At 36.2% G+C, this 23173-nt stretch overlaps 2 protein-coding genes across 6 annotated transcripts; both read right to left on the reverse strand.

The window, feature by feature from the left end:
* Window positions 1–3448: 3448 nt before the first annotated feature.
* Window positions 3449–7266, reverse strand: tspy (testis specific protein Y-linked). Of its 2 annotated transcripts, none has more exons than XM_079897490.1 (7): window positions 5812–7266; window positions 5218–5295; window positions 5010–5121; window positions 4757–4911; window positions 4540–4616; window positions 4285–4433; window positions 3449–4149 (listed from the first exon to the last, which is right to left on the reverse strand). In XM_079897490.1, exons 1-7 carry the CDS (start codon window positions 6664–6666, stop codon window positions 3983–3985), a joined length of 1593 nt encoding a protein of 530 aa, XP_079753616.1. In that variant the 5' UTR covers window positions 6667–7266; the 3' UTR covers window positions 3449–3982. The 2 variants fall into 2 exon arrangements, with proteins under 2 accessions (XP_079753616.1, XP_079753615.1); XM_079897489.1 differs by having other exon boundaries at window positions 4285–4436.
* Window positions 7267–7340: 74 nt separating this feature from the next.
* On the reverse strand, window positions 7341–20283 carry foxp3a (forkhead box P3a). 4 transcript variants are annotated; one of them, XM_079897499.1, is made up of 14 exons: window positions 20204–20283; window positions 17329–17397; window positions 14243–14403; window positions 13959–14033; window positions 13030–13111; window positions 12790–12946; window positions 12581–12688; window positions 12398–12485; window positions 12089–12157; window positions 10871–11024; window positions 10655–10731; window positions 10467–10568; window positions 10166–10287; window positions 7341–7728 (listed from the first exon to the last, which is right to left on the reverse strand). In XM_079897499.1, exons 3-14 carry the CDS (start codon window positions 14399–14401, stop codon window positions 7635–7637), a joined length of 1287 nt encoding a protein of 428 aa, XP_079753625.1. In that variant the 5' UTR covers window positions 14402–14403; window positions 17329–17397; window positions 20204–20283; the 3' UTR covers window positions 7341–7634. The 4 variants fall into 4 exon arrangements, with proteins under 4 accessions (XP_079753625.1, XP_079753627.1, XP_079753626.1 ...); XM_079897501.1 differs by lacking the exon at window positions 20204–20283 and adding an exon at window positions 18049–18260; XM_079897500.1 differs by lacking the exon at window positions 20204–20283 and adding an exon at window positions 18049–18124 and having other exon boundaries at window positions 17252–17397.
* Window positions 20284–23173: the final 2890 nt, after the last annotated feature.

Below are 23173 nucleotides of genomic sequence, written 5' to 3' on the forward strand. Positions count from 1 at the left end.
TGCCATGAGATTTTGGGATGATAAAAGTCCCACTGAGGTGCCTTTTCCCTTTTTCCCCAGTGCATTTCAGTTTCATCTTGATTGCAAACGCAATCGCCCGAGGCGTGATGTTTGGGTAATGGGCAATTTATACACAAAAGCAGAGAAACATGCGCACACACTTTGTTTAGTCAAAAAGGATGTTTTTGATGAAATAACAGAATGCACAGAATACTCATATGTCGCCACAGAGTGAGTCAAAACACATATTGGAGAGCAGACGGGTGGAAAGAGTGCAGGGGACGCCTGAAGGCTGCGACTCCTGCTGCCACTGATGATCTTTCAGATAAAAACCATTTATCTGCTCGCCAGGGCTGTCAGAGGCCCTGCTAATTAGCTTTATCATTCATCTCTCTCTTTCTTTCCTTCTGTCTTCCTCGCACTCTTTCCATTCCCTCACTCCATCACACTCTGTCTCTGTCTCCTTCACTCGTTGACCTTCTATATTCAGTTCTGCCTGTTACATTTGAATATTTTAAGGCACTTTTTAACCTGCAAGTTATGTGACAGATGATTTTATATCTATTTAAATGTATCTATTTTGTTCTAATGGTCTGGTATTATGGATACTTTACTAAGAGAGACTAATATAGGATTTTTTTTATTTATTGTAAAGGGTAAAAATAGTTTAAATCAAGATATTTGTTCCTCACATATTCTTCCTGCCTAAAACAGTGACCTGAGTTATAACTTATATGAGCAAGAGTCTCAAAGCTCCCATGATCAACAACATGGAAATAATGTATATAATTAATTCATGATTTGAATGTAAATGGTTTTGAGATTCACTGCACCTACAATAAACACAGAGGAAGAGTATGAATGTGGAGCATATTCAGTAAAATATAAAATAAAATCTTGCTTATTATGTAACTTAAAATATTAAATTATTTTTAATTGAATTGTAAACATTTTTTATAAATGATAATCATATATATGTATATGTATATATATAGCCTATTTAACATATTTTTTAACATATATATATCCTATTCAACATATTTTTTTAAATTTAACAATACATATTTAAATAATAAGTAAATTAATTTAAAAAAATGTAAAAAAATATATTTTTTTAAATACATAATGAAACAAAAATCTAAATGACAGCCCAACCTATTTTTCTTGAATACTGATAAAATATTCTTCAGATTAAGGGGTGGGACAGTTAGCTCATACTCCATGGAAATCACATTGGGGGAATTCAGGTTAATTGGGACACTTTTTGCCATTGAGATGACTGGGGAAAAAGTGTCCCACTCAACCTGAATTCACCCCAACTTCCTTCAATCTTGATAAAGCGTGTGGTATCTAACAGTAGTACGGCTCCACACCCGCTGCCTGCATTTAAAAACAGGGCAGGCCTTTGCTAGTGGAATATTTATAGCATTGCATTAAGCATGAAATCAAAGGTTTTAAGTGTACCATTGCAACATCGGCACTCCTCTGTTGAGGCCTGCCCAAAAATGCCTGCCCTTGGGCTGTTTGCAGTGCAGTGCTGTTTCCATACGAATCTAACCTTCATTACACATTGACCTCTCATGAGTCAAGATCTAAGCTACTGGTTAACATGCAGCCAGGGTGACGAGGGCAAAGTAAAGTTTATCTCAGGGTTATATCCATAATTTAAAGGAAATATGCGTTGCGTTTAATCCATGCATTTCCTAAGAGATGTGTGCTGGACCTCAGTCTGAAGGTCAAATCTCAGATAAAGCCGCTATCGACCTGTAAGAACTGTTGAATTCATCATGAAAACATGAAACGCATCAGTTCACGTGATCAAGGAAAGCACAGCTGTCTGAGCACAGGCATCTGAATGGAGATAAGAGCATTTGACAATGACATCACTCTACGCTGCGCTCGGAGGGCTTATCTCATCGCCTTTGCAGTCCCACAGACCCCCATAACTAAACAAGAGCTTGCTGTCTGCAGACGCTTCACATACACAAGTCAAAACAACGTCTCTATGGGGGGAAAAAAGGCTGGAATCCCAATATTTTGCACCAGAGTTGTTGTTCCGTTTAAAATGAAGGATATTAATCTTGGATATGAAATCCATAAAACAGCTTTCTTTTATTAGTCTAGCAGCTTGAAACAGAGCCACTTCTGATTCAATTATAGTCTTTGCTATACTGCCCCCTTGTGGGTAGACATGAAAAACAATGTCTTGAAATGTGTTTTTTTTTAAAGCAGTCGTTCCAGAGTAATTTACGAACACAGTTCGGTGCATATTATATAATTTCTTTTTATAGTTTCCAGCTTAGAGGAATTAGAGATGAACACTGCTAGAAATGAACACTAAATATGCGTGTCGTCAGGACACAAAGCTGTATTAAATTGAATCCATTTTCTGGAGAAACTAACGAGACAGAATGCCACATTGTGAATGAAAAGACAAAAACTTTATTTGACATGGAAAACAAAAAAACAAACAAAACCAAAACATTTAAAAATTGTAGTTCTCTATAAAATTTAGCACACAAAATATAGCTTTTCTTTGATATTGTAGGTCAAATCTACCCTAATAATTCAATAACATATTATAAACCCTTCATAAGGGAAAGGATTATGTACAAACCACTGGCCTTGCAGGAAAAACAAGTACAATCCAGTATACTTACAATGAGTTAATATCTTTTCAATTTTTTAAATCGAGCTTTTACAGGTCAACACTCAAAATCAATGTAAACTAAATATGTTTTAACACAGTTTCCTTATTACAGATTCCTATGACAAAGATTTTACTCTAATAACTGACTGACCAAAGTTAAGGAAAAATATATTATTGCAAAGGAGCAGAAGAACTAATAGAAAAAAAAAGAAGATGAATATGAAAAGTCAAAAGGAACAAATGTGTACATACATATTCACTATCTTTACATTATCTAAGCATTTAACTGGACACAAAAAAGTCTGAGTATTGAGTGCACACATCATGCTGTCAAAAGAAATAACACAACGAGATGGCCTTTCCAAAAATTTCGCTCATTTAAATAACATTACAATTGTTATTCAATGCAGTGAATAAATGGTAACGTGCATGTGATGATAGTGTGTAGATATCCAACTCAATTCCTAGAAATGACAAGTTGTTTTAGCTGCTTATGTAAACAAGGTGAAATAAACCTACAATTATTTAAATGTTCATCAATAAACAAACAATTCATAAAGGTATGTATTAAAGACACGAAATTGAATGAAGGGAAACGCATCTATAAGGAGGGTAAAAAGAGGAAACATCCCTGAGTTATCTAGTTTTGGTTCAGAATGAAGTGCATTTGAGAATGTTTGACCTTTTCCCTTATACTGTAGCTAAAATGTGGTAGTAGAGTTTATGAACAATACAAAGATAAGACTATAACAATGCCGTTCATGATGCTAGAATTCTGTAAATGTGGATTTTTTAAAAAAAGTAGTAACAAACGACAATTAACCAAAAATATTATAGCAAAGAATGACTGACAAAATGTTTTTAGAACTGGTCATGATTCTGTAGCCTCCTGCAGTGAAAACGTACTTGTTGGTGACAGACGATGTTACTGTATTCCATACAACAAAAGACAACAACAACCAGGACTCTAAACTAGCCAAAAACAACTAAATTAAGTGAAGTCTGTAATCCCCAACTTTAAACAGTCAATTCTGAGATAAAAGAGGTGTCTTATGGGTATCGGTAGCCCTCTCTGTGAATTCTGTTAATGCAAAGTTACGTGTAAAATCGTAAAGAAACTACGTGTTTTTGGAGGAGTGCGCACACTGAATCTGAAACTTCATCATCTCTGATGTATAGAAAGTACCATCTACAATGAAGATATGGTTAAACCATGATCATCAAGCAACATTAACACTTGTTAATTTATCCAGAAAACAATCAGTAAAATAGATCATAGAAAACTCTAATGATGCTATTCTGCATAAAAAGAAACGGAGACAACACCACACCCTAACTCTTCTCTTCATCGACATCAATATCATCTTCTTCCTTTCCTTGCTCTCTGACCTCACAGCCACCGGAGTCACGTGACTCTTCTACTTCCTCAACATCCACTTCCTCTTCATTTCTCTCCTCATAGGAGGATTCCCCCTCATCTCTGTCATTCTCTTCTGAGCCTGGGAGAAAAATATGATCAATCATGATTGTTTAGAAATGAAATCAACTTGGGGGGAAATCCACTTTTTTTATTGCTTATCATGAAACACTTTATATTACATAATGTGTGATGATTGTGTAAAGGAAAAGCTCACCTCCAACTTGGTCATCACGTTCATCATCATCATCATCATCATCATCATCCTCCTGCTCCATGTTTTGGCTGTTCTGCTCTTCATCTTCGTCTGAATCTGAGATGATCACACACTCGTCTCCGTTATTGCTGCCCTTAGGTTTGGGAGCGCTGCTGGCATGGAAATTGGTTAAAGATAATTCAAGTTTAGGAAAACCTAAAAAGACATTTGGGAGAATCTGGAGGAGGAAATCAAATGTTTTATTCTGGCGATTACCTGCCATTCTCTCGTGGCTCCCACAGTGGAGTCAGGTAATACCTCAAAGGGTTTCTGTACAGATCTTCCTTCAGGATCTAGAGCCAAGGAGATGGAGTCAATGGGTTTATAAAACATCATCCTTACTGTGTGCATTTATTTAAGGATTTACTGTGTTATAGTGCTTTTTTTGTTCATGTATTTTCATTTCCTATACCTAACCTCATGAGAGATGTACCTGTGCTATGTCATCCCTTCCTGGGGTGCTGTGATCACTGAACCAATGGAAGAAGCTCTGGTAGACTCCCTGTGATGTTCGACGAGGTTCTCCACTCCCGACCAGATTCTGCCCTCTGTGCCACAAAATTGGGTTTGAGAAGGACACCGGAGACCCTGAGCAAAAAATAAGCACATGCAGATGATAATGCATGATTATCTTATACATGCATACACTCATGAAAAGAGAGGCGCTGTGATAGTGGTCAGCTCACCTCCCATTCCAAGATGAAGTTCTTTCACTATCATTTTGTTTTGAAAGAACGGATTTCGCCGGAAATGGAAGCAGATGCGGTATCCAAGTTTGTTGTTCTTGAAAGATTCAATCTGTTTAATGATAAGCATTTTAAAAATACAAATAATGAGCCGTTTTGAAAACAGGTTTAAGCCAAACAAGGGAAAAAAGGCAGGGAAATGTTTTACCTCTAAATTAGTCATGTAACTAAGAGCGTCTTCATCAGACTCGTCGATTTGCGCTGATAGATGTGGGTGATTCAGAAGCTGATTGGTTCCAAGTTAAGTGCACACTATGTAAATGAGGACATCAAACTTCTCGAAACCAGCATCATTTGGTTCAAACATTTTGATGCAAATGGAAAAACAACAAGTAAGGCATATACAGTCTACACATAAACATTGCTATACTAGTACCAAGTGTGATCTTTGGTGGAAATTCACCAGGCATGGTAAAGTGGACATCTAATAACATCAACTTGTGAATCTTTTGACCAATTAACTTCCTTGATTTTTTCAGTGACTTGTTTTTGAAAGATTTTTAAAAACATTTTATAGAGACTGCAGTAAAAATAAGCTTATTTTTACAAATATATGTACATACATATTGACAAAAATCTATATCTGTATCAGATAGTATATGGACAAAAGTAGGTACTGTTACTACTTATCAGACCATTAAAGATAGTAGTAAAAGTAGTTGACAGCGATAGGGCCCACAAAGGACGACCTCAGTGACTTCTGAAAGTCATTGAATAACTCGCACACTGTGTTAAAGGATACAGCAGTAACCCAGAAGCCTGGGATCGCTTGCGTGATGGCGCTGCGCTGGTCCAGGTGAGGGCGTCGCTGGCGGCTCACTTTCATCTCCAGACGTTGATGAAGACGCGCGCCTTTCTTCTCCAGAGCATCCAGACGCATCTGTACCTGCGCGAGCAGCGCGACGGACTGCCGCACCTCCGGGGCCATCTTCACCGACACTATGGCACACTCACCGTCCTCGTTATCCTCGTTCTCAGAGGCGACAGACGAACTGGCCGTGGAGGAAGAGCCAGGAAGGGAGTCGTCTTCTTCATCTTCCTCCTCCTCCTCCTCATCATCCACAAACGATGCCTGCTCTGGATCTTCTCTCTTCTCGCGGATCCGCAGGGATGAAGAGCTGTCCGCCGCGGCTGCCTCCGTCCTTCTCTCACTCTGAGAGCAACCTGGACGATTGGACTTGTACCTTGATTTCTCTCGGCTCGGTTTTTTGGACGAACAGGGCATTTCTTTACAGTCTTCGTCCCCGTCTCCGCCGGTCAGACTCGCGAGCGCCTCCGCTGCGGCGATGGCAGCGGAATCTGACGGCTGGCGCGCGCTCTCACCTCCCGCAGCCTGTCTCGTGCTCTCCTGTGCGGCTGCTTCATCCTGAATTACCACCTCCTTCTCTTCAGTTCCTTCAGGGAGCTCAGCTCCGGGTTTTGGCTCACCATTCCCAACTTTCTCGGGTTCTGCATCTTCATGAGACTCATTTCTTGGTTCCTCGTCACTTACTTTCGCCTGCTTGAGCAGCGTGGTCTCACACTCTCCACTCGGACTTGCGCTTCTTTTCATCTGGTTAATTTCGGACGGCTGGCTGCTGTCCGAGTTTGTACTCATTATACTAGCTAGTTCTAGATTTATCCGACGTATAAGATGGTTTTAAAACAGATTCTAAGTGATAACTGTTAACTGTGCGGGTCTCTCCCTCGTTCGCATTACAGCACTTCCAATATCCAATTCTGCGCAAATGTCAGCAGGCCTAGATAGCTTCCCAACGTGAATGAGGCTAGTTCATATTCTCGCTGACTCTCGCACATAAATTATTTCCGTTTGATTTTGACTCAGTATTCCCAACGTTCAGCTATTTCTCTTTTAAAAGTCACAATTCGTCTAAAATGTCCAGTTATGTAGTATTTGTTTACAGTTTGCCCTTCCGTTCGCCATTTATCTGAGGCTTTACATACGAGCGAGAAAACAATGCTCTGATTGGCTGAAATGCACCGCGCAAAAATCTCTCGACCAATCATAGACGTGGTATTGCAGTTGGTGACGAGCCATTTCATTGAGAACATCACTAACGCGTTGCAATTACGCATTAAAAGATTTCTTACTGAAACTGTTTTATATTATATTTTAGTTTTTTGAGAAGCAAAACTTGATTGTGTACAGCTCTGGAAAAAAGTCTAACAGTGCTGGATTACATTTCAGTTTGGATCAAATATTTTATTTTCAAGAATAATAATGTACAGCAGTCGTTTTACTGTAGCTTTCAACAATAAGTACCATATTAAATGTATTTACATACTTAACGTTGTCATTACTATCATTATTGGTGTACAAATGTTGACATTATAAGAGTTATATACTTGTGAATTTTTATTACATTTAAATGTGAGAAAGATAATGAAAATTTGCTGAACTTCCATTTCTTAACTTACAAGTTACATTTATATTGATTCTTAAAGAATTCGTTACACAAAAAAGAAAAAGAAAAAGGTCTGAAATAGACTGCCTGCTATACATTTAAAACCACCATGTCTGTAATTTATATCACATAGTGATTGAATGTTGTTGCAATCTCGTAATCAGTGTCCATTTGGGCCAGACATCTGGTAAGTTTCACCTTGTGGAGTCAGGGGAAACAGGTGAAAAGGTGACATCCAGGCCATATCCTGGTCCCTAGAGGAAAAGGTGCTGTAATTACAATCAATCTCTTATGATTCAGAACTAAACAGCATGCCTTTATTAGTCCATGAGGCTGAGGTGTCTCCCAGCTCCAACAATAAAGCCACTTTATTAGATCCATCCAAAGAGCCCAAGGTAGGGCTTTTTAATCTTTACTACTCAGCCATCTTTTTTTTTTTTACTTAGATTCATACAACTCTGTTTCTCCACATGATTTTTTGAGACTGGTGGGAGGACCTTGGGCGGTCTTGGGGCATTCAAATTGTCAAAGTTATATAAATATCTATAGCATTATATAAAGTTAAACTCATCAATCTGGTGCACTGTGAGTACAAAATTAAATGTTCCAACCCATGTTCAGTGTGCAAACTGAACAAAGAAAAAGATAAGTCAATGAATTGACTTGTACCTGAACTTTAAAGGGGACTCAGTTGTGATATAGTGGCCCAGTCTACATTACATTCACACTTGTTTTAGGAAGCCAAACAATTAGAATATAAAATATAATAATAATAATAATAATAATAATAATAATATATTATTATTATACCTATGACAGAATACCATATTGTGAAAAAAATGCACTGTAAAATAAATGAAAATACTAAAATACTTATATTAAAATACTTTTGACCTAATTTCCTGAGCTTTCATTTTGATGGAAAACTGCAGTTTGGCTTTTATTTTGGTGGATAACTGCAACCAGTTTCTCTGAAAACAGGTTTACAAACACATCTCATTACAAATCTAGTGAAATGTTGTAAACATCTACCCATAAAATTGTTGGAAATTATGCAAATGTGAAAAAGCACAATTGGTGCCCGTTGCATTCCCAAATGCACACTAAACTCCCATGCAGAATGGAGTTTACTGCATTTATTCACTGTGAACAGAGTCGTTCTGAGACACAGAGGTGGACAGTAACAAAGTACATTTACTTGAGTACTGTACTTAAGCAAACTTTTTGAGTATTATTTTTTCTAGAAACTTTTTACTTTAACTTCACTACATTTGAAAGACAAATATCGTACTTTTTACTCCACTACAATTCTGTCAAGGTCCTTGAGTAGAAAGTAACATCAGTCAGTGGATGATTTTGGTTGCAGGGGTTGCATTTTGGTTGGAAATGAAAGTCGGGTTGACGTCAGAACCCTGCATCTGATTGACATCAGAACCCGACGTCAGATTGACGTTGGATATTGATTGAAAATAAAAGTCGGGTTGACCCGACTGATGTTGGTTTCTGACGTCAACCCTATTTTCATTTTCAACCACAATACAACGTCTGTCCAACGTTGGAGATCAACGTCAATCTGACATTGGATTCTGACATAAACCTGATTTTCATTTTCAATGTTGGGTTTGGTTTTCTAAATGCGAATTTTGTCACTTTTTTGGAGCACACTAGCTTATAGATAACAGTAAGGCTAACATATTCATACAAAAAGCCAAACAACTTTAAATAGGGCAATATTTGAGGGAACATCCATTTGGGTGTCCGAAACCATTGTGGACGTTATTGAGTGCGCTTATTCAATCTCACATTCAATCCCACTACTGGAACTGTGTTCTAGAAATAAATTTGATATTGATATGAGGGTAGGTATGCAGGCATAGATTCAGAGGCATATGGTACTGTAAGTATTACATACAACAATGCAACAATAATAAAACAATGCATTGACATTTACTTTTTACTTCTGATACTTAAGTACTTTTAAAAACGAGTACTTCTGTACTTTTACTTGTAAAAATAGGTCTTTACAACTTTTACTTGTAACGGAGTAATATTTCACCAGTAGTATCTATACTTTCACTCAAGTAAGGAAGTTGTGTACTTTGTCCACCTCTGCTGAGACGCGGAAAACGAGAGGCTGCTCACTGGAGAGCAATGTGTGGAGTGTGAAGTCCAGCTCCCCCTCTCTGGATGCAATTTGGGTATAATGGGTGGAGCTTGAAGATAGAAGAGCCAACCACACCCTAACTTTATCCCTCCGCCCCTTAGATCCACAGAGGTTGAGCTAGACTCGGTCAAGGTCAACTCATTTGGCTCTACAGTGAGCACCACTTGCGGAAAACACCAGATCACGAGCTGACCACGTGAATAGAGTGCGCGCTTTGCTTTAAAAGCGCAACAGACTTAAGTCACAGCCTTTTGTGATTTTTTCCATATTGGAAATCCATATTGGATTTGGATTTATCCATATTGTGCCTTTGATTTTAGATCGTTTGACAGATACTTTGCTTTAGCAATGGCGCAAAACAACATTAAAGACCTTTTATGTTATGAGAAGTTTATACATATTTTTTGGTTCATAATGAATGGGCCGCCACAGTCTAGTTAATAAACGGGTAAACACTGCAACGATCCACAAATAGTAAAAAACTTAAATTATACTGTCATCCTTACAGAGCAGCAAGTACAGTTTACCTGTGTAACTTTTGTCCTTTTCTCCTGAGAAATTCCTCTTCATCTACAGTCCAAACAGAACCTTTCCTTCCTTCAACGCGCACAAAGCACTTATGAAGACTGAGGTTATGCCGAACAGCATTCTACACACACAAAGCAATAAAAGAATGACTTATTCTGCGATTTCACAGCCAGGTCATCACTTTGTCATTGATGTGCAAGTTGTGAAAGTTTTCTGGTATGTAAACGAGAGGATGTGGCTTTCAGGATTGGCTTGTTTGTGGGCGGTGAGTCATGGAATGACAAATACTGTATCTCATACCTTCCATGTGGCGGTGTTGTGACGGAAGTAGAAGAACATGCGGGTAAACCAGTGATAGATTTCATTTAGAGTAAGCTGCTTCTCTGGGGACTCCAGGATTGCCTGGCATAGAAGACATCTTTAATGTGACTGACAGGAAATTAAAAGGTAATATAGGCCTACAGGGTATTTAATTCAGCAGTGCTTACCCATCGTATCATAGAGGCGTAGGTGAATGGTGGCCTCATGTTTGTTAACTTATAATACTCAAAACTGGGGATAATCCCTGTGGACAGAAAAAGAAAAACATCATTTGGTGTTGTGTTGTGTGTGGATAATGTTTTAAATTGAATATACACGTTCAGTTTCTGAATCAGTGTTTGAAAATATGTATAGAACAACAGTGCGTTTGGCTGCTGAATGACCTGGTATAACTTGTGAGGTAGAGATCTGCCAGTATCCTTGTGTTAACGCATCAGCTGCCACTCTCTCACTGTCATAGAGACCATTTGTGTTCTGACATGTTGCAGGTTCCAGGAGTCCTGACAGATGTCCCGGCTTCTCCACACCGTTACCACCCTGAGATCAGAAGGATAAAATTACATCAATACATAATTTTGGGCATAAAACATCTGGCCTTCATCAGGCCCTAAAATTAGGTTAAAAAAAAAAACTCAAATGACAAACAGAACATAGACAGACCCTGCTGTCATTATGGCACAATTCGATTAATAGCATAAGTTTACGTGCCGCTCACACATGGTTTTGGCTTGGCTTTTCGAACGCTCCCTTTTTCAGTTTTGTAGCTCAGTGGTTCCTAACCCCAGTCCTGGAATGTCCCCAGCACTGCACATAATGATGTCTTCCTAATCAAACTCACTCTTCCTTATTCAACTCATAAAGACTCCAAGACCTCAAATGGCTGATAAGACAGACATACAAAATGTGCAGTATTGGGGGTACTCCAGGACCACCACTGTAGATTGGCTGAGGATCATTGTTGTCTGGTGTGACCCAATTTCAGCTCAGATTTAGCTGGCAGACAGATGGCCTTGCATTTGTCTCAAGAATACACTGGTGTGAAGAAAAATCCATAAACCAGTTACAAATCCAGATATTCCTTCATCAGCACGCTTGATGGTTATCTGGTAGAAAACATTAGTGGGGACAATATTTGGTCCATACTTTCCAGACCTACCATTTTTGCCTGGCTTCCTTTCTATAGCATTATATTAGTTCAATCTTTAACATAGGTCTGTAGATCAACTGATTAAGCTTTTCTCAGAGCAATACATATCCTTACCGTAGTAAGTGACACAGCACATCTTAAAATGTATTAACAATCTGTAACTTTACCCAGGCAGATTCTGAGCTTTGTGAGCAGATTATTTTTCCATTTTTTCTTTATAGAGAATGAACCACTCCCTGATAATCGTTTATCAAGTGTATGTAATTACTAGCACCTGGCTGCTAATTAACGTCTCAACAAGCAATGGTATACCTATTTTTTAGTCATCTGGCTTGGTTAATAGTTTTGTTATTGTGTGTAAATATATATATATATATATATAGTTATATTGTTACTCGCAATGCAAACAGCTATATGATATATTTTAAATATAATTTAACACAAGAGCGCTTACCTCAGAGGTAGATTTGACATCAAACAGGTGTAGCTGCATGGCCTGCAGTTTCTGTCTCTCTGCTGTCAACTAACAGTAACATTTACAAAGTAAATATAACACAGTGTCATAAGCAAGCATTCATTTATCATCCAGTTAATCTTATAACCTCCTGACCACCATGTTCTTTATTTTCACTCTGCATTTATGTACCATTAGCCCCTGTGATACATAATAAATGGGTTCTGTGTTTCCCACGTAAGCTGGTTAAATGTAGAACAGGCCGTTTTCAGTATGTTGATCATGTTTTTGAGTACTGGGGTTATATACCTGATTCTCCATGTATTGTACTTTGTCTTTCTGCACCCTCAGCTGGGTTATACTTCTGTCCCCAGGAGCATGGTCAGTAGAAAGGTGTCTAGATTATGAAAAACACATAAAGATGTACAGATATCGGGTATTGTTGGAATTATTTATTAAATTATAAAGTTAATTTAAATTGTTTTGTCTCACCTTAAGAAATGTCCATATTCTTTGAACACTTCCCTGCTCTTTGAGCACCCCGGCCATCTGCATTGTCCTTTAATACACAGAAAACTGCCTGGAACACTGAATGGATGCCTAGAGATAGAGCTTAGTTTAGCACAAAACTGAGACCATGTGGACATTATGTATTTTTATTTTCTTGTTTGTGTGTTTGTTTACTCAAACCAGATACTCACTTCCCAGAATTTTCTGGGCTTCCAGGCTGAGGACTTGACACAGAGGCACTGAGTCTGTTTTCAGATTGGCTGGTGTAAAGTGGGCCCGGGTCTGACAGGTTGCTGTCAGGTTCTGTCTTACACACAGTGTCCAAAGCCCAGTCATGAACACCACATCCTGTGGAGCATTATGAAAAGTTTAGTTTTAGAGAAAAATGATTTTATATTTTTCAGTTTTGATAGAGTCTACAGTACCAGTACCTTGTGGGAAAGGCTGGTTTCCTTTGCGTAATACTGATGGTCTGTGCTGTCTAAAACACTTGCTTGTATTTTCACTGGCACTCTAGATAAAGACAACAGAAACTCATCATGCATAATTTTTATACTACCCAATGCTACATGTTTCAGTTTTTAAAATGCAATTCTAATCAATTCCTTTTTAAGGTACAGTAAGCGATTTCTAAGAAAAGCTGTTCAAAGTGGATCATACCGAGCTCCACAACACACTTGTAGCCAATCAGCAATAGGGGTCGTGTCCACTCATGATGGGGGAGGAGAGAGAGTGAGCAAGAGGGAGATTTGAAGAAAGACTGTAGAAAGAGCAATGGCTGATAGTCATTACAAATGAGTAAAGGTCAGAGGAAATCATTGGAAAAAGAAGGGTTATGAGCTTCAGGACCCGCGTTAATATTAAAAAAGCTTTCCAGTGCCAAAGAAGTGACCCAAGTGGAAAGACCTGAAAACTTGACGCAGAGGTTGCGTTGTTTCTGCTCCATACTGTACGTGAGTAATATTGGTTTTGCTATGTTTCACAGAACCAAAAGATGCTGATGTTGTAATGTTAGCTTTAGTAACAGGACAGTTTAGTGTCATTGTTTGTCTGGAGCTAGTGTTCTGTCGGCGACTAACAACAAACTCTTGCTTATATATACTCTTGTGTACTATTTGTTCATTTTTTTGTTCTTCCTTGTTGTTCGTCATCTTCACTTAATTTTTTCAGCTATTCTTCAGCTATGATAATGAGACATCTACTCTTGCATTGCATGTTCGTGCATTTTGGTGGGCGGAGCAATGACAGGTGGGGTGTGTTTGTTTGGTGTTTCTCAGAAATTGCTTACTGCACCTTTAATCCTTTAGTTTTTGGGAAAGGTGTTGCTATGGAAGTGAAACCTTTTATGATTGGACTGTACCTGCTGTTGTAGAGTGGAATTTTGAATGTGAGATGAGCTAGCACCTCTGAGATCACTCTCCATAGCAACAGATACCTTTGAAATCACAATCACAAAAAGATACAATTTTAAAGTTTGCAGAATGCATTTTTAAATTTATACAGGCATTTTTGTGTTATAGCACTTGTATACATTCTTCAGTATGATGTTACTTGAGCTGTGTTTTTTAGTGGAAGAACTTAAATTAACATTATTAATATTCCTTTAATTTCTAAATATAAATATGGCAGTTTCCAGTCTGTTACCTTGGTAGCCATGAGTTTAGCTGAGCTAAGAGGTGATCTGCTTCCTCTGGGCTTCATTTGTATGCTGGAAAATGTGGGATAGTCTTCCTCTTGGTACTGATGTTGGTGAATGCTTCGGTTTTCTTCACCTCTGTATGTTCCAGGACCATTTTGAAGCATTCCTATATAGAAATAAATAGGAAGTTATACTTAACTGTAAGAGCTTACAGTTCATTAACTTTAACGTACTACCAAGGACTGAAAGTGAAATTAATCAGCCCTCCAAGTACTAGCGCAAAGTATTTCCTGTGCAAATACATTTACCTTTTGCTTTGTTTCCAAATATAGTATAACTAAACCCATTTGAATTCAAAACTGCTAAATGAAATGGAGGTTGTTTTTCTTTCTCTTGTTTCACCAAGAGGTCAGGAAAAGCAGTGGTGGGCCCTTCGTATTTTAAAGGGGTGACATGATAATTTAAATTTGCCTTGCTTTTTGACATATAAGAGGTCTTTGTACCATTAAAACATTAATATATTAAAATGTCCTCCTCATTTTAAACAAAGCATTTATTTAACCAAGCTCCAAAAACATCTCCTTTGGATATTGTGAAATTTGTGTATTTCACAGGCAAATACATTTGCATATGACTGCCTCCAGAGCAAGACATCGACGAATAGTTATACACCAGCGCACCATAGCTCACTGGCATTCAGTTGCTTAACGGATGACATTTGCCTTCACCGGATGTGAGGGTCACGTCGCATCAAGCAGTTAGAACCCATTATAATCACTGACGCTGTCTACACTGGAGACAGTATACAGATGTGAGTTCAGTTTCTGACATACTTCACGCACTGGAATCTGTCGACAACAGGACAAATGGAAAAGTGAAAGAACATTCGCTTTGACGTGTCCAGTTTAAATAGCCCATTTGCATCTCTGTACAGACTTCAGAAGGATCCCAGCATCAGAAACAAGTGGATGGTTTGTTGTAATGACGTCCCGGATCACGTCGGAGGATTATATGTTTGTTCGGTGTACAAGTGTTTGGCTACTAAATATTAAAGGACTATATGAGAATCCAACCTGGACCATTTATCTGATTCACCCTCAATGTGTAATACTTCTATATGTGTTTAGATGTAATGCGATAACTTCTGTTGGATGCTTAATTGTGTAAAAGTATGGAATTATCAGTGTTAAAGCAAGAATCTTGCACATGTAACTTCTGAGAAAGAAAGAAAAAATCTTCATCTTTGGATTTTAGAGCACCATTGTCATTGCGGTTTTCTGAACTTGTTTAAGAAGTCGTGTGGATGGTGTTGCTTATTTCTCTGACATTTGACATTAACCACATCAAGTATGATAAATGTCAAATTTTTTCACCTGGGGGGTTTTTCAAGTAAGCAACTTGGTTTGATAAGAAGGAGATACAGATGTAGGAAATCAGAGAAGAGCCTTATTTTGGTGCTGAATAGTAACGAATGTTTTCAAATATGCTTTTTTCCTCCCTAAAAAATAAAAATTACAGCACATTTCTAAAAGTAGCAATGTTATTGAATTACCCTTTTTTTTCTGCACTTCTCAGAACTTTGTATCTTTCTTCATCAATTATTAGATGTTCAGTTTATATTGGCTACATGCAAGGGTGCAACTTTCCAGTCATTTGCAATGTTGTGTCATTGTGCCATGTACATTGATACAAATTTGTTCAGCCAAAAGTTGATATTGATGAGGATTACTCAAGGCATTGAAACTCATTATTCATCTCTCAGTCTGAATATAGCCTTCTCTCAGTTCCATTCACCAAGATAAACTCCCTCAAGATATGAGAATAGTCTGGACTGACAGCAAGGTTCATTTATGCCACTATAGAAACTTTAGTATTCAGTAAAATAAGTTTTAGTTTCCATGTTATTTTGTGGAATTCATAGTCGTAATGATAATCATGGAATTAAACCTGAAATCTAATTAAAAAAAAAATATTACAGATATGGAACAGAGAGCAGGCCTAAATTCTCTCCATTTCATTCTGACTCACTTTTTTTCCACTGTATACCCACTCACTTGTTATAGCGTGGAGCTTTTCTCTTAACCCACATGAATCAAAGACCAATACATTTGGGGCATGTACTATACTGTACATTCAAGAAACAAACAAATGATAGAGTTGAATACTTGGGCACCATGCTCCACCCAGTTCCACCATCTTGGCTTATTGTTTTTGTAGGTAAGAATGAATTGAGGTTAAAGTGGCATCTATTCCATGATCTGTGGCACTTGGTGAAGATATGCAAGTTAAAGCATTAAAAAGTGTTAGATTTAAAAGGGGTTTAGATTTCCATGCTTTTGAAAAATGACTAACCAGCATCAATATGAATGTCTCCACATGAGTGTATTTTATAGGAATGCATATACAGCAATTTATCATTTCTTAGTTTACTTAGTAGACAAAATAGTTTGGAATAAGTATCTGCCATTTATTTGTTATTGGCCATAACAGGAAAATAATCATTGTCTTATCATATGCATCAGAATTTTACAGTGCATCTATAGTTGCACATTTGAACATATTTCCAACATAAAATTTGGTTATCCAGTAACTATCATACAATTATTTTATTATCCTAACTAGCTAATGCTATCACTCTTAAAAATAAAAGTTCAAGTCAAGAAAGATTATTTAACTTGATGTAAAAAGCAGAACCTTTTCAATTTCCTTGAAGAACTGTTTGTTCTCTAGCTGTTTCTAAGACCATGATGCACTGATGCATTAAATATCCCAGAAATCAAAATACTGATCTGTAGAACTTTTTGATAAGAAGTAGAAGGTTCCACAAAGAATACTTTTAAGAACAACAACGTGATTTCTTGGTTATAAACTAAATAAAAACTCTTCTAAATGAAGAGGTGGCCCTTTAAAAGACAAAAACATCAAAGTTATTTTGTGTTAAAAAAAAGAAGGTTGCACCTACTCATTTCTCCTCATGTAGAGCTCTCAAAACTTTTTAGAGTTTTGTAACTTACCCTTTATATCTGTTGGCTGGGTGATCCTCCTATGATTTCATTTGCAGTAGTTTAGCTAACACAAAAGGATGTTTTACCTCCCACACCTTCTTTGTAGCGTTTTCCTATAGCGTTTTCGTTCTCCTCAGCAAATGTCGGTAGTGCCTCTGAACAGGAAAAAAAAAAAAAAAAACACTGAGTTTGTAAGATCCACAGACCTCAACTGCATCTGCACTTTAGGAAAGGAAAGCACACCATTTGGTTGCGTGTCTCTTTTTCCTAGCTGTTTTAGTCTGTCAGGTTCAACAAAAAACTACAGCGTAATGCAGTGTTGTCAGTAAACAGTATGTAAATTGTCACATCACCTTGATTTTCAATGCTATTTTATGTGTAACATGAATAACAATTAATTCAGTGGTTGGTTTGAGAAGTGCGTGATTATTTTAACCAATCAGAAGGCAAAATAATCTAGCTTTGAAACATCTAATGATTATTAAAACACTTGTCATTCAAACTGCAGATTTTGAGCGTTAAAAATTGACCAAAATGTATCTAAATTTGATGATGTAATGATGTGAGCTTTTCAATAATCATAATCTAAATAGATTTTGAAAACAGTTTTGAAAAAACATATACATATATATATATATATATATATATATATATATATGTATGTATATATGTATGTATGTATGTGTATATATATATATATATATATATATATATATATATATATTAATTCATATTTATTCCAGAAAACAAACAAGTAGCTAATTAATACAACAAGGTTAAAAGAAGGAAAGTAAAAAAGAACTCACCTGTTGGTGCGAGTGTTGGATAGATGTGAGTGAGAGAGCAATTATTAGGGTGAATGCTCTGGAAATGTTCGTGTCTCCCCTTTTATAATGTTTAGCATGACATTTAGTGGAAATTAGACAACAGACTGTTTCCTCACTGGGTGTTGGTGTATGTGTGTGTGTGTGTGTGTGTGTGTGTGTGTGTGTGTGTGTGTGTGTGTGTGCGCGTGTGTGTTCATATTGTATAGATGTGTGCATTTACAGGGTGAGTTGTTACTGCTAGTCAGACTGTCTCCACAAGATTTGTTTTTAATTCACTTTGCACTTTTTTGCACTATGCAATCCAGAATTCTTTTTATTTAATTTTTTTATAGACTTCTGTAGTCTGTGCTGAATTCTTTGCCCACCTTCTGAAGTTCTTCAGAAATTATTTGGCATTTGTTGTTTCTGTTTCTTATTTTAGAAATTCTTTATTGCATCATTTTTTCCCCCTGAGTGTTTACTGAGGGGTTGTAAATGTTTCATAGATAGTTCATTATTAAGGGTCACATACTGTATGTGTATTGGTAAGAATTATTCCTCTGGTGTGGAGGAGCCAAAGCCCAAATTAATCTCAAACATCTCTTGGTCCATTTAACCACATGACAGAAAAAGATTCTGCCAATTTCATTTTGACAGATATCTGTCTTTCACCTCATTCATACTGTTTAATCTGGAAACATCCTACTTATCTTCTAAGCTAACTTATCTTCATCGATCAGATGTTTCAGGTCACATTTGAAGTAATAAATAAAATAAAATAAAAATAAAATAATAATTGTGCCCTGTGCTTAAAATAAGGGATATTGTGCCACTTTCAAATCAAAACCTGGTGAAGTCCATTCCGGAAGACCGGAAAATGAGATTGCAAAGAAAATAACCCATTACGTGTTTGGAAAGTCCGTTTGCAGGGTGTGTGACGTTGTATTCGGGCTCTGGGGGGAGACTGAACATATGAACATGTACATAGCATGTGTGTCGATTAGAATAACGCAGGAAAAAACATCCTCATCCTGTGGTTGAAAAAGGTTATTTGAGTGTTTTTGAACAAATTGTTCTTCAATAATGGCACTCCCAAGTACCATATATAGACGTGCAAGACTTTTTTTTACAGTCTTTTATAATACAAGTACATAACTATATACAATTTAAAAATATTTTTGAAGATGAAAACAGAGTAGATTGTATCTCAGCAACAGGCACATTCATATTAAAAACAAATGCTATTTAGGGTCCTAATTATATGTCTAAAAAGCTAAAAAGAATTTTGTATAATATAAAATACATATATTTACATTGTTAATAAACTTTCATAAATAAACATTTGATAACTGGTCATTCTTTTGGATAAAGTTTCATGTTCAGGAATTCAAACCATTTATCTTAATATTTTAAACTTTAAACTTTTAAAGCTACTATAAATTATTCATTTCATTGGACTGTGTAAGGGACCAATGCAGAATGATTATGAAAAGACTATTATAACATTTATACACTGAAAAACAGTTATTGTGTCCATAAACTTTGAAAGTCTTTATCTTCTATGATTGCACCTCTTTCTGCTCTTCTACATTAATTTACACCTTTAAAAGAAAAAAAAACTTTTTCTGCTTGCTGAATTAAACACCATGTGATGTTATATAAGCCCTGTCGAGACAAATAATGAAACAAAACATTCAACCACTTCCAGGTTGGATGTTTTGCATTATTATTTAACTCTATGTGGCTTATACAACATCACATGGTGTTATGTTCTACCATATTCTAAGTCTTCACTCAAGTTTTGTGTCAGCAAAGGAATATAAAACATTTGGTGGGCAAAGAACCAACTGGTTAGCAATATAAAAAAGAATCACGATTAAAGAAAGGGGTCATATGTTTGAGGTGTCTTTAAGCAGGTGTAATCTTAACACAGGGTTAGTCGTAAAAGCACAAGTCACTGGAGTACATACCCACTCTGTTCCTGATGTCACTCAAGTGTTTCGAGACATAAAGCTGTAAGTGATTTTTGAACCAAGTCTGCATAATTGTTTATTTATTTTATTTTTTCATTTTAATCATAGAACTTGTGTTTGTAGGGAAATATGGGGATGCATTTAAATCATGATTGTTTCTTATCCTCGTTCAACAACAATACCTGACAGGAGTGGGGAGAGTTGTAACAAAACCAATCTCCATGGAAGACTTTTTCCCTATTTTCTTGATTTTTCAGCATGCCTAGACAGTAGAAAAAAGGAAGATGTTTCAGAATACAATTTGAAAAAAGCTGTTAGCAAAGTCAACATGCAGGACAAAGAATCTCTTTTTAAGACAGCTAATGTAAGTTTTACAGCAGCAGAAAAGCAGACAGTGTCAGGTGGTCTTGACTATTTGAGTTATTTGATGCAGGCAGCAGACATGTGCTATGGAGTTATTTTAAAATATAGTAGATAGATAGGTAACATACAACTTCAGTATTAAAACTGTTACGAGGCAAACTGTATAATGCTTGTTCAATTTTTGCTGTTGTTCTTTTCTGCCTTTCTGCAAATTACCCCAACTAGTAATTAGGTTGCAACAACGCAATTCTTTTTATTCAACATCTATTCTTGAAGTCTGCTTTATAATCTTAAGGTTTTATATTCTTTATAATCATGACTGATATTTGTAGCTGACAAGCAGATATCTTGTTTTAAAATATAAGAGTTCAAGGACAAAATCTTATTCATGGTTAGACGAAAAGGGTTTTACGATCATCCTCGGTCTCCCTTTATACACAGCAAGCCAAAGTTCTAATGCTGAACCTGTTGCACACATATTGATTTCACTATGTTAAGCAAGACTGATTGCTCCATCTAGGGGTTAAAATAGCTTACCAATCAATATCTTTAAACAGTAATGGTCCGTAATCGAATATGCCAGCTATTCTTTGTCACCATTGGATTTCATTAGCTAAGTGATTATCCTATATTGTTTTTATGGAGAAGTTGCATGTCTGTATATAATCTGTGCAATCAATGACAGATAGGCAAGCTGATGGACTTTTATGCTTTAATTTTTATTTTTTATAAATGAGGAATCAAAACTGCTTTTTTAACCATCATAACTGCTTTTCTTGATTCACTTTTGTTATCACTTCACATATTTCATAACCAAAAACTGTATTACTTCTGCTCTTACGATTCAAACCAAACAATTAGTTGCAGTTGTAGTGATTAGGAAAGTGCTGTGGTGTTTGCCTTTTTGATTATTTGAATAATATTACAGGGGCCTGTTTCTCAAGGTGGCATTTAACCTCATTTAACCCTATCATGGATAAGAGTATGTGTGAGTCTTCCGAAACTATTTAAAGCTGCATAACATGCTGAAAGGCCATAACTGGTTGTTTAAATACAGCTCAACTTTAACTCTCAAAGGTCACAGATAAAGCACTTTTTAAAATGTATAAAAAAATGTTTTTATAAAAGAAAGTGTACTAAAAGAAATTGCTTCGGGTTTACATATTCTTGACAGTGACACAAAGCAATGTAGTATTTACTGTATTCTTTGCCGAAAACGTGTTTAAATGACCTGAAAACAATAGAATGGTTAAAGGGTTCACCCAATGGTTAAAGACAGTTCACCCAAAAATGAAAAGTTTGACATCATTTACTCAGCCTCATTTTGTTCAAAACCTGTATGAGTTGAATAATTGTAATTGTTAATATATTTCATATGATACAATAATGATGATGATAATAAAAAATTATTATAATCATCCATTTTATTCATCAATTTTGCTGTAGATTATAATGATGACAATGAACTTAAAGGGATAGTTCACCCTCAAGTTGTTCCAAATATTTATGAGTTTATTTCTCCTGAGAACATAAAAGAACATATTTTGAAGAATGTTGGTAACCACCAAACAGTTTTATTTTATTTTATTCTTTATTTGACAGGGACAATGGACAGTAAAAAAACTGCCCCAGAATTAACTACAAAGCTAAATTACATCTGCTGTCCCTGGGCAGGAGAGTACCAAATCACATTACATGCCAAATGATCAAAAGATCATCACATACGATAAAATCCCCCCACAAATGAAAAATATATACGACGTATGATCCATCACATAACAATAAAAACTACAATCCAAATAATCCCACAATAAAACCATTAAATGATCACAAACCTGACTCCTCTTTAACCACATTTTCAAATGTAACTTAAACTGTGCAAAATTAGGACACTGTCTAATATTAATTGGTAAATTATTCCAGTTATTAACTGCTCTTACAGAAAGTCACTGCAGTCACCTCTTGACGAAGCTCTTGTTTGTCTTATATTTTCTGTATGCGAAGAAACAAATGCTTTTAAGGGTGAGGGTGCAAGATTATTAACAATTTTGTACGTTAAAAAACAATTGTAAAACAAAATTAAATTGTCAAAAGTAAAAATAAAAAAGTGCTTTTGAATAATAAAACAATGATGTTATCTATTAGGTTTCTTGTCAAATACTTTTAAAGCACGTTTATATAAGGTATATAAAGGTCTAAGAGTATTTTCCTGCTTGTGACCATGAAGTAATACAATAAGAAAAGTGAGGGGAAGAAAATCAAAAAATGCAAAAAATTCTTGCAGCTTTCATTGTATAAATGTAAAATCTCTAGGTTGAGGTGTCACTGCACAGACTATTTTTTTAATATGCTTTTCAAATGTTAAATGAGTGTCTAAGATAACTCCAAGATATTTAAATTCTGGCACAATTTGTAATTTTTCACTATTAACTAATATAACTGGTAGGATATCCTCCTTCTTTTTAATTTTAAAATACATATGCAGTTTTCTGAACATTTAATGTTAAACAACACTGCATGGGTAAGCCAGTCCATTGACAGTATTTTTTTCATTCTATGGAAGTCAATGTGGTCCATGACCGACTGTTTGGTTACCCACATTCTTCAAAATATCTTCTTTTGTGTTCACCAGAAAGAAAGAAAAACTCATACAGGTTTGGAGCATTTTTGGGTGAACTAGGCTATGCCTTTAAGTTCATTGTTATCATTATAATCAACAACAAAATTGATAGGCTAAATAAAATGGATGATTATGATAATGTATTATTATTATCATCATTATTGTTATC

The sequence above is a fragment of the Squalius cephalus genome (genome assembly GCF_949319135.1).
Source record: "Squalius cephalus genome assembly, chromosome: 16".
Taxonomy (NCBI): Eukaryota; Metazoa; Chordata; class Actinopteri; order Cypriniformes; family Leuciscidae; genus Squalius; species Squalius cephalus.

Coding starts and splice junctions, on each gene's coding strand:
- tspy (XM_079897489.1), bottom strand. CDS start 6,666: ATGAGTACAAACTCGGACAGCAGCCAGCCGTCCGAAATTAACCAGATG. Junction 4,912..5,009: donor ACTTCATCTTGGAATGGGAG/GTGAGCTGACCA, acceptor TTTTTTGCTCAG/GGTCTCCGGTGTCCTTCTCA. Junction 4,150..4,284: donor ACGTGATGACCAAGTTGGAG/GTGAGCTTTTCC, acceptor TTTTTCTCCCAG/GCTCAGAAGAGAATGACAGA.
- foxp3a (XM_079897499.1), bottom strand. CDS start 14,401: ATGCTTCAAAATGGTCCTGGAACATACAGAGGTGAAGAAAACCGAAGC. Junction 14,034..14,242: donor CTAAACTCATGGCTACCAAG/GTAACAGACTGG, acceptor GTGATTTCAAAG/GTATCTGTTGCTATGGAGAG. Junction 11,025..12,088: donor ATGTCAAATCTACCTCTGAG/GTAAGCGCTCTT, acceptor TTCTGATCTCAG/GGTGGTAACGGTGTGGAGAA.